Here is an 11,715-nt window from a genome sequence, read left to right as displayed (position 1 = left end):
GGAACAAGCATAACAGGAATTTCTTTTCCAAAAGATGAAATCCAAAACTGATTAATAGTCTACTCTAAAATGTACTCCATCCCAATTTTTGAAAGAAAAGTCAGGATTCTCAACTTCAGAATTTCCAGAAACACAGATAATGGTGGCCAGAAAGACCCCTTATTCAAAAGTACAATAGAGCTAGGCCACCTCCATTTCACTTTAATGACGGGGTTCAGCGCTGAGGTGGTCTTCAAGGAGAATCATCATCTGTCATGCTTTCGTCTACTCTCTCTTACAGTGGTGGGAGGTGACTTGTGCCGTTTTGGAGGCTTCTGTCCCTTGACCAAAGGGTCTAATTTATGAGGAAAATAAATTTTGTAAGACAGTGGGCACTCCTCAAGCCACTCATGCCCTGGCCAGCTCCCCAGGGGAATCCTGTGTCTTAGAAATGACGCATCAGGTTTCCCTCAGAAGTGGTGAAGAGAGACTAAGATAATTTGGGGGAACCCGGCCAAGATGTGAGCTTCTATGTGTATACTAACTAGGACATTCTGCTAACATGCTGGAGTCCACTTCTCATCCACTGTGAAGAATGAACATTTGCAAACTAGAATAAGCATCTAGCGTATGGATGATTTTTATGAGATCGACCAGTGAAGACTTTTCAGAAAAAAGAGCAAAACTAGTCAGAGTTACAAGTACTTTTGAAATTTTGGCACATGGTCCACATATGCCAAATGACAGGTAAAGGCAGAAGAGTTAGGACACAAACCATGGTGATGCTGACACGTATGGTGTGACAAGACCCCTACAAATCTCCTGTGTGTGTATTCTTCTGACCCAAATCCTTGTCTTTACATGTTAGAGAAGGAAGAGCTCTTAGATCCCACCTGGGGCTAGTCCACTGTGAATGTCCTTATTAAGAACTGGCAGGCTTTGAGTTTGACTAACTAGTAGATGTAATGGAATTCCTGCAGGCCTTCAAGACTGTTTTGATTTAAAAGTGAAATATTATGTTTTAGAAAGACGTCAACTTGTTTTTACACTGCTAATCTCTTGCTTTTCAATATGTTTTCCTTAGAGGTCACAAGGCATTGAAAATGTTATTTTTATCTATTCTGCCCTGTTCCTATTTGCAAAGATGAAATATTACTCTAACATTGTGATTTTTAATTTTTAAAAAGCTGTGATATTGGACATACTACTAAATATAAGAATCTAGACATGAAAAGCATTCTACCATTAGTGTGTGTATGTCTATGCACATACATACATACATACATACATAATCAAGTAATCTAAAATGTGGTTTAGCATACTATAACTACCAAAGATATCCACACAAAGACCAACCTACAGAAATCAATACCATGGTCAGCTAACAGAATTATCCAATTCAGTGATCAGCAGGAAAAAATAATACCTTAACAGTACATCAGCACCACAACAAGATAAAGGTAAACAATCCAATTGAAAAAATGGGCACAGGATATGAACAGACACTTCACCAAAGACATTCAGATGGCCAACAAACATATGAAGAAATGTTCAAAATCCCTAGCTCTAAGATAGATGCAAATCAAAACAACCATGAGATATCATCTCATCCCAGGCAGAAGAGCAAAATTTACCAGAGAAGCAAACAGCAAATGCTGGTGAGGCTGCAGAGGAACTAAAACCCTTATTCACTGTTGGTGGGAGCGTAAAATGGTGCAACCACTATGGAAGGCAGTATGGCGCTCTCTCAAAAAGTTGAAAATAGAAATACCATTCGACACAGCAATTCCTCTACTAGGAATATACCCTAAAGAAATCATAACTGCCACCCAGGCAGATAGATGCACAACCATGTTTACTGCAGCTTTGTTCACAATAGCAAAGAGTTGGAAACAACCTAAGTGCCCATCAACAAATGAATGGATAGAGAAGCTGTGGTATATTCACATAATGGACTACTACGTTGCATTGAAAAACAAGGAACTCATGCAATATTATTCAAAAGGGGTGACCCTGGAGGACATTATACGGAGTGAAATATCTCAGTCACAAAAGGACAAATACTGTGTAGTGCCACTGCTGTAGAACAGGACTGACATCAGGGTAGGGGTGACACTGAGAAAAATTGGATAAATTATGTATACTGCATTGAAACAGATGAGGGAGAGAACAGTTTAAAAGTGATATATTGATTGGGTATTATGATGATGACAAGAATCCAGAATAAAGCCTGTATAGTGGAGTGTACTGGGGTGGGGGTGGGGAATTGTATACCAATGAAAGAATTTTACTTTTCAAAGAAAAGAGCGAACTGAGGGGGAGGGATGGTGGGCAGGGAGAAAAAGGCAACAATGAATGAATGGAAATCCAAAATCTCTGTAAACGTTCATTAAATTAATAAAATTTTAAAAAGCACACATTTTTTTTTAAAAAAAGACAGTCATTATTGCAGTATCTCAAGACTGAAATGAATTAATTTCAGAAAGTGTTAAAATTGTCTAAGAAAAATTCTTCCATGCTTTCTTCTGAAGTGCAAAAACAACACGACTTCCTTGCTGAAAATAAGAATAAATGTTCGGTTTCTTTGTCCCCCTGTGGCTACTGCACACACTCATCTAACAATCTACAGCTTGAGTCTCTGTCTGCTGACTTCCAAGCTGGTTGGTGGACTGTTTGGACACGGTGTTCAGATGATCAGTAGAAAAGTCTTGATTTCATAGCATGGTTTTCTTCAGAAACTGGCTTCTGTGCAAAAGTGGTACTTTTACCATGAACACCTCTAGACTGCGATTATTAAATATAGTGATAATATACATGAACTTACTGGGATAATGGTAAAGAAAAGACTGAAACCAACAGAGTAAATCAACATAAATGTGAAACAGAGCAGATCAGTACTCCTCACCTGCACTGGCCCAGCATCCCGAGTGCCATATCGGGTTCCATCTTGAATGGCCTCAAACCGTAGTGGAAGAGGTGGCCTTCTCCAGACTGCCCTACCCAGAGGTTCCTCTTACATATCACCTGGCCTCAAGGATGGTTTGGGAGCAGGTGACTTTTACTTGTCTGGGATTTTGGTTAGACAGTCAGGGATGCGGCTGGAGACCCCCATCTATAAGGTGGCTCTTTCCTTGTTTGGGGTTCCTGACACAGCGGGGAGAGAAGACATTTCCCTTCTCCCACATGCTCTTGATGTTCTGCACGCCCACAGCAGGGACGGGGCAGTATGAGGCAGCTGGCTTTGCAGGGCTGGCCAACTTTGTTCCTTCAATTGCACTGGTGTAATGCTCCAGATGGCTGTCAATCTTGGAGATGACAGTGGCCTGATGCGTTGATTTGATGCCACTGCTTTTCTCCAAAGATTTATTCAAAAATTTTGCTCGCATTCTATCTTGAGAGATGAACCTCTGGGAGTAAAACATTTAAATGGTTCCTTGTCATCGGATAAGCCATTCTCTTGCACTCCTCACCACCTTCACTGGTTATAAGCCATCTTCTTGCACTTCTCAGCCGCCTTGTTACCTTTCAATCTTGTCCTTTAAGTGCCCTGTTCTCTTCCTCCTCCTGCTTCTTCCTCTGCTCCTCTCTTCTTCTTCAGCTCTTCCAGCTGCTGGTCGGCCTCCTGCTTCCTCTGCTTGAGCTTCTTGAACTCCTCACTCTCCACACTAGCGCCACAGCTCCACTAGGTGCCTGCCCGTCTCCACCTATGAGGCATCCTTGGCCTTTGTGCCCGTCTAGCCTCAGCTGTGGCTCAAAGTGTTCTCTGTATGCTTAATGGGTAATGAATTCTCTATTCAGCACCTTGTCTTCTGCTCCAAGAGGCTCTTCACTTCTTCTCTGGATTCTCTGTCCTTTTAAATCTTCTCATCTTTGATCTGATCTTCTTCAGTGCTCCTTTGCTTTGGCTTCTCATCTTTCCCTTCCTCCTCCTCTTCTCTTCTGCATCTCTCCAGTCATTCTTCTGGTAGTACTTTGTGATGATCTGTTTTTTTCTATGGCATATCTTTCTTGGTGCCTCTCACTTTTCTCTTCAGTCTCATTCTCTGCTGTGTTGTTTTCCATTCTTAGGGCTGGCAGTGATAAACCTGTATCTGTTATATTGAGTCAAAATCCTTCTGGAGTCCCAGAGCTTCCTGGAGGCATTTCTGGCGTCTTTCCTCTGATGAGCCAGGTGCTCCAGGAGAGCAGCTTCTTCTTCACCCTCCCCTTGAGGGTTTGGGTTGGTCCTGGTATCCTCAGCAGGCATGCTGTTCTGAGCATTCACCTCCACAATGGAGCTGTGGACCCCAGGGTGTAAGACGCTGTGACTGGGCTCAGGACGCGGAACGCAGGCTCAGGACACAGCAATCCAGGCTCAGGATGTGGGGACTCGGGCTCATGATGCCAGCCCCACCTGCAAAGAGGCTATGCTCTTAGTGGCCCAAATGGGGTGCAAGATGCACTGGCATTCTGTGTTCAATTTTAATTTTTTTTACAGTTTTTAAAGTATTTTTTTAAAATGATTTTATTTTATTATTTTGTGTGCATGTGCCGTCAAATTGGATCTGACTACCACAGGAGGAGATTGCCCCTCCTTCTTCAGGAGAGCATCTGGTGGATTTGAACCATGTATCTCTGGGATTGCAGTGCAGCTTCTTGCTTCTAAGTCACAAGAGCTCCCTCTAAAGTATTTTTTAAAAATAGTTTAATATTTTTTAAAAATGAGTTTCATTGACAAAGGCATTTGACTGTGTGTATCAAAACAAACTATGATTAATACTGAAGAAGAAAAAAAAAAAGGGAATCCCAGAGCACTTGACTGTGCTCAAGCAAAACCTGTATCTAGACCAGGAAATATTTTTGTGAACAGAACAAGGGAACACTGCATGGTTTAAAATCAAGAATGGCGTATCTCTTTCTCCATATTCTTCTCTTTATCTATTCAATCTGTATGCTAAACAAATCACTGGAGAAGCTGGACTATAAGAAGAAGAATGTGACATCAGGATTGGAGGGAAACTCATAAATAAGGTTTGGTTTGCAGATTACACAATCTTTTTTGTTCAAAGTGAAGAGAACTTGAAACACTTGCTGCAGAAGATCAAACAGTACAGCACTCAAAATGGATTGCATCTCAACATCAGGAAAACAAAGATTCTCCCCAGTGGACCAACAGGCAATATTTTGCAACATCAAGATCAAGAAAAGACTGGAACTGTCAGTACCATCATCTTTCTTAGATCCACAAACATACACATGGTGCCAGCAGTCAGGAAATCAAGAGACATAGTGTACTGGGAAATTCTTCACTCAGGGACTGCTCCATATTACTGAAGAGTAATGATGTTAGTTTGAGGACTAAGGTGCACCTGATTCAGAGCATGTTCTTTTTCAGTCACTTGCTATGCATTTGAGAGCTGGACAATTAATATGGATGACAGAAGAAAAACTATTCCCTTTGAGTTGTGTTGTTTGAAAAGAGTACTGAATATTTCATGAACTGCCAAAAGAACAAACAGATGCCTTGGAGAAGGTCAAGTCAGTGCTACTTGGAGACAAGGATGGTAAAGCTCTGTCTTGTATACTCTGGACATGCTTAGAGGAGAGGCTATTTCTTGGAGAGGGACAACATACTTGGAAAAGTGGAGGGAAGGTAAAGGAGAGGAAGACCTCAACTAGATGGACTGACATAGTGACTGCAGCAATGGACTTATATGTGACAGAGATTGTGAGGTTGGCACAGGATAGGATGGGGCTCAGACCTGTTTTTGATAGAATTGTTGAGAGTCATATTTGACTCGAAATCACTGAAAAAGGCACCAATCACTGAAAGCAAAAACGAAGAAGCTGAGAATTCCTACCAATTTTTGCTGTCTGAAATTGATGCAACATGCAATCAAGGCATGCTAATAATAACTGTGGACTAGAATTAAAAAATTAGAAACAAAAAAGAGTAACAAATAGAATGACAGAATTCTGTGCAATTTATTCACTGCAAACACTTAAAAAAAATCAACAGGAACTATACACACAGACCTCACCTTACAAATGTCACAGGAGTCAGACTGACTATATCTGTGTAAGCGTTGACTGAGAAACTCAGTAGCAGCAGTCAAAACAAGGCCCGGAGATAACTGGCACAGACCATCAACTACTCATGTGCAAATTAAAAATGAAGAATATTAAAACAAGACCATGCGAGCCAAAATAGAACCTTTACTTTTTCTCAACTGAATTTAAAATTCATCTCAAGAATTGTTTTGATGCACAGAACATGAATAACCAAAGAGCTCTGGGATGACATCAAGGACACCATACATGAGAAAAGGGAAAGCTCATTATAAAGACAAGGAAGAAAGAAAGACCAAAATGGTTGTCGGAAGAATATGAACGTAGAAAAGACAAAACAAAAAGAACACTGAAGCAAGAGAGCTGAACAGAAGATCTCAAAGGGTAATTCAAGAAGACAAAGCAAAAAAATTCAACAAAATAGTCACTGACTTGGAATTAGAAAAACCAAAAGGGAAGAATATGCTCAGCAGTTCATTTCTCAAACTGGAAGAACAAACTGAAGGCTCGAGTTTCAGTGGTGAAGGATTCTATGGGCAGTATCTTGAATGATACAAAGCATGAAAAGGAAAAGGAAGAAATACAGAGTCACTGTACCGAAAGAAATGGGAGATAAGGAATCAATTCAGAAAGTGGCATATGATCCAGAACCAGTAGTAATGAAGGAAGAAGTCCAAGCTGTACTGAAGGCAATGACAAAAAATTAGGCCCCAGGAATTGATGAGATATCAATTTTGGGATTGATTTTGGAATTGATGGGATGGATGTCTGTTTCAACAGACATAGCCTTGGTTGTGCTTATTAATCTATGCCAAGAAACTGGGAAGATAGTAACTTGGCTAACAGAGTTCCACGTGTTTCCACTCCGAAAGAAGGTGAGCTAAGAATGTGAACATCACTGAACCGTATCAATGCCACATCTTTCTTCCTTGGAGCAGCTGGTGGGTTCAAACCACCGACACTTCAGTTATCAGCCTAAATGCTTAACCACTACAGCATGAGGCTCCTTGTCTTCTCTTCACTCCCTACCTTACTCTGTGTTGGCAGGATGCGTTATGTGTTAAACTGCCAACTGAAAGGGCAGTGGTTCAGGTTCACCAGCCACACTCTGGGCAAATATAGAAATAATCTCCTCATGTAAGGATTTACAGCCTCAGAAACCCAGCAGAATTACAGTTGACACAATGGCAGGGTTTTTGTTGTTCACTTTGTGCTACTCTGCAATTCTCCTGGCGCTAGGTACCTCTCAGATGTCGATGACACCAAGTTCTATGCATTCAGGTACTGTTTCTCCCCTCCTCCCCCCCAATTATGCATCATCAAAACAGCTCCAACTGGCACAGGAGGAGATTGCCCCTCATTCTCCACTGGAGCATCTGGTGGATTTGAACAGCAAGTTTTCAGGACTGCAGTACAGCTTCTTGCCACTAGGACACCAGAGCTCCCAGGTATTGTTTCTCTTTAACATGGTACTATTATTTCCATTTGGTTACCTCATGTGTCCATCTACGTTTTCTACATAAGGCTCAAAGTTGGTATACCGAAACTTAAGCATCTACTCCGTATTTGGGGCATGTTGTTAGGAGAGGCTATGCCTTGGAAGGAGGAGAGTCTGCAAAGGAGAAGACGACCCTCAGTGAGATAGACTGACACTGACTGCAGCAGTGGGCTCAAATTTGTCGAGGGTGATGAGGATGGTGGAGGGTAGGACAGGGCTCAGATCTGTTGTCCACAGGGTTGCTATGAGTTGTACTCAATTTGACAGCACTTAACAGCAACTCCATCAAGTTTTGCCTTGCTTATATTTGCTGCTGTTAGTAAAATCCCACCTTTCCCAACTAGCCATCCTCGGCAGAGAGCCCCAGCCCTCCTTGCCTCCTCTCACTTCTTTACCTTTCCTATTCAATCTTTCACATGTTCTATTGATTGTTTTTCTAACTCTGGTTCAGGACGGACATCAATTTTGTTTCTAGATGATTCCATAACTGCCCACTTAGTCTACCTACTCTGGCCCTTCACTCTTCTAAATTCTTCACGACAAAGCTGCCAGAGCCGACTCTTGATAATGTGGTCTGATTACACGATCCTTTGCTTTAAATACTTTAGTTGCTTCTCATCTCCTTCTGAACAAAGATTAAATATTTTCTAAGAAACAGAAGGCCTTTTACAACCTAACATAGCAGCTTCATTTCCCTATGTTACTCAACTCATATTCCACACTCTAGTCACTGAACTTCTCAAATGCCATGCTCATTTGCAATTCTAGATACACTTCACATGTAAATTTTTCTACTTGGAATGACATTCTCTTCTTTTAAAACTCCAACCTCAAACTTCTTTGTGAACCCACCCAAGTCTTTCTCTCAAACTAAAAACTCAAGCTTACTGTCAATGCGTCATTTCCAACTTGCAATGCTCCATCAGGTTTCTAAGGCTGTAAATTCTAATGAGAGGAGACTGCTCATCTTTCTTCCATGGAGAAGCTGGTGGATTTGAACTGCTGGAGATGCAGTAATTTGGCTAGCAGCACAACAGCTTAAGGATTAGGTCGTCTGCACTCCTTAACCTTCACTGTCTTTCACTGCCACTAAATTGGTACCATCTCATACCTGACCCTTCACCGAGCTTCCAAGACTGTAAACCACATAGGAGGGGATTGCCCATCTTTCTCCTGTGGAGTGGATGGTGGACTGGAACCTCCAGAGAGGCTTGAACTTTGGTTCACAGAGTTCCCTACAGCTATGCCACCAGAGAGCCTTTAACTCTCCAATCAAAGGGGAAGTGGCAGTGATTATCAGCCCTACCAACCTGGCAAGGCTCCTGGGAAAAGCAAGGGTGATGGGAGATTTGAAAGAAAACACACACTTCACAAACAGCAGGTAATCTTAGGATTATTGAATATATTTTTAAATGTTTGGGGTTTTTTGTCAAAAAGCAAAAGGTGGGTACATCTTTTATATTACGTTTCCTGACTTTTGCCTAAATTCATTCTCCCTATGCATTGAAAAACTCAAAGCTTACAATGGAAGTCATCTCATTGTAGAATACACTGATCCCTTCACAAATTTTATTGAGAACCAACTATAAATATAACATTCTAACAAAAGATTATGCAATGTATACTTGGAGATTCAGCACTATATGAAGGCTTAGCCTCAAGACATTTCTGATTAAATAGTCTCTCGGCGAAGTACTGATATGTACACTTACCTTGAAGAAAGGCAGATTCTCATTACAGATACACATACACTACAAAGGACATTTGAAAAGTGAAGACACAGCACGAACACACACTGTGACAGCCCTGTAGGCAGGGCAGCATGTGACACCCCTTTTCAGGACACAACCACTGTGTTCCCAACAGGAACAGGAAATAGGAAAAGATCTGAAAATATCAATCTCTTTAGCCACATATGCAGAAAAGAGTAATTGCAAATGACACACGGAACAGTACTTAGATGTGCCAGCACATGTTAGAGGAAGGAGTGAAGAGTATCAGGTTTGGGATAGGCTTTGCATAGAGTCAATGAACAGAGGCAGGAAGGTCCAGTGTGAGCAAAAGGAAAGAAGGTGGCTGCCTCCCTGTGGGGTCACAGCAAGTAAGAAACTGTTGACATACAATATGAGCCATAATTCTCAGTATCTTTCTTTGGAGGGAAAAATCTGCATAAAACTTCCAACTGAGGAAAGTTTTAAATAGGTCAATATTATGTAGTTAAAAAAGAAATCAGGAATACAATGGGAAAATTTCTACACCAAATACAGTGGACTGTGTTGTCAGTTATATGTGAATTAGTTTCTACATCATACTTTCCAATATGCTTACCATCAACTCACTGGAAACTATTTAGCACTTACCGTTTATTTGGATCCTTTATTAAGAGCCCTGAAAGCAAAGATTTTGCATCTGAAGAGAGTGTTCTGGGGAATTTAATGTCCTCCATGAGTATGAGTTCAAAAAGCTTCTCATGGTCCTGGTTGTAGAAAGGTAGGCGCCCACACATCATCTCATACATGACCACCCCAAGGCCCCACCAGTCCACAGCTCTGCCATAGTCGTTATCTTCTAACACCTGGAACAATAGAGTGAGAAGATGCATCATTCACTAAACGCTGAACTAGAACACCAAGTATAACAAGGTCAGGACATGAAAATGAACCACAACTGCAAATACCTCCCACAGACCTGACATATATATAAATAACAAAAGGCCAAGTCTCTTAAAAATACCCACCAAACCCACTGGCATTAAGTCAATTTAGTTGTATATCTGGTTTTCCCAACACCAACTACACATAATGACTCACTGCAAGATCTCACCAAGTAAAGAGCACAGAATGTATCTTCCACAATTTTCAATTAAAGAGCATGGCAACCATGAAAAGAAATTTGAAAGTCTTCAGAGGCCTCTCCACATTGAAACGGTTTCAGAAATATTTAATCAAAGAAATGAATACTAATGTTGTATTGTTTAGATTACAATAAACTTTAATATCGAAAGTCCTTCCTAATAAAAGTTTCTGTTAAACATAGAGAACAAAAGTCACAAGCTCACTGGCTAAATGATTTGTTTCAAAAAATACATTATATCCAAAATAAGTTCATCAAAGAACCAGCTAGGTTATGTGGTGCACCCAACTTAAATGCAACCTGGCAGCTTGTCATTTATTTTAAAAAAAAGTAATATTATCCGTTTTTTAGGTCCCTCCCTCTTTCTTCATCTGCAGAACTGTATTTGATAATACATAACCAATATTTGATCTGATAAATCTTAGAGCTTATTTATTTGATCCTCTCAGTTTAGGGAAAATCAGATTAGAAAATCAGAAGCGAGTATTGGGCAGCGGCATCCAACTGTCCTGATGGGTGGGTTGGAGGGAAACCAGTATATGGGTGAGGCAGAGAAAGAAACTCTGGGAGCAACCAGTGACAGCGTGGCCTGGACTACTCTCCTGTCTGGAGCACTAAACTGAGGCCCCTCCACCTGGAAGCCCACCCCACCTCCCACCTGGCCCCACTGCCTGGACCCCCTAACTTGCCAAATGGAGGACCCAACCCTGCCATCTTGAAACCCTCACCCATCACCGGGATACCCTAACCCGGACACCTAAGGACGTGGCCCCACCACCTGAAACACTGCCTGAATGTCCCGGCCTCATCACATGGAGGATGACTCACTACTTCCCCTCTGAACTGTGTCAGGGACAACAATATCACATGCAGGTGAAGCCATCCCAACTCCTAGCTTGAGCTGCCTTTAGCCCCAGGCCCTTTGGACCCACCTTGCTGCAGCAGTTCCCTGAGAAGAAGGCTGCTAATCCACAGGTCCTATCTCTCCCCAAGTGAAGCAAGTTTTCTTTTAAGTCAAAAAGATCAGAGAGAAACTCAGGCAGGATAACTGTCCCACCCTCCTCTGGAGCAGTGACTTGCTGACTGAATGCTATCAGACCAAGAGCCTGCTAAGACCTCAAGCATGAAAAATTCTACCACAGGAATGGCATGGAAGAAGCAGACTACCTCAAGTTCTACATAAAACGCAAAACAAGATGTTGTTGTTGTTGTTGTTGTTGTTATGTGAAATCGAGTCATTTCCAACTCATAGAGACCCTATGCACAACAGCTCTAAACCCTGCTCTATCCTGCGCCAACCACACCGCCTCTGACACACCCATCCCGATTACCCCAGT

The 11,715-nt window shown here is 41.6% G+C and overlaps 1 protein-coding gene and 1 pseudogene across 3 annotated transcripts in view; both read right to left on the bottom strand.

The window, feature by feature from the left end:
• AKT3 (v-akt murine thymoma viral oncogene homolog 3) overlaps window positions 1-11,715 on the bottom strand; it is a 383,708-nt gene that overhangs the window by 43,179 nt on the left and 328,814 nt on the right. For all 3 annotated transcript variants that reach the window (XM_006898067.1, XM_006898066.1, XM_006898068.1), the window contains exon 10: window positions 9,886-10,100. In XM_006898067.1, the coding sequence (XP_006898129.1) occupies window positions 9,886-10,100 (215 nt within the window). The remainder of the gene's footprint in view (window positions 1-9,885; window positions 10,101-11,715) is intronic.
• LOC102870212 lies at window positions 3,518-7,582 on the bottom strand (annotated as a pseudogene).

This window comes from Elephantulus edwardii, unplaced genomic scaffold (assembly GCF_000299155.1).
Source record: "Elephantulus edwardii isolate Elephantulus edwardi_28Jun2011 unplaced genomic scaffold, EleEdw1.0 scaffold00219, whole genome shotgun sequence".
Taxonomy (NCBI): domain Eukaryota; kingdom Metazoa; phylum Chordata; class Mammalia; order Macroscelidea; family Macroscelididae; genus Elephantulus; species Elephantulus edwardii.
The sequence above is the reverse complement of the archived record's forward strand: the minus strand, read 5'-3'. Positions and strand labels throughout refer to the sequence as shown.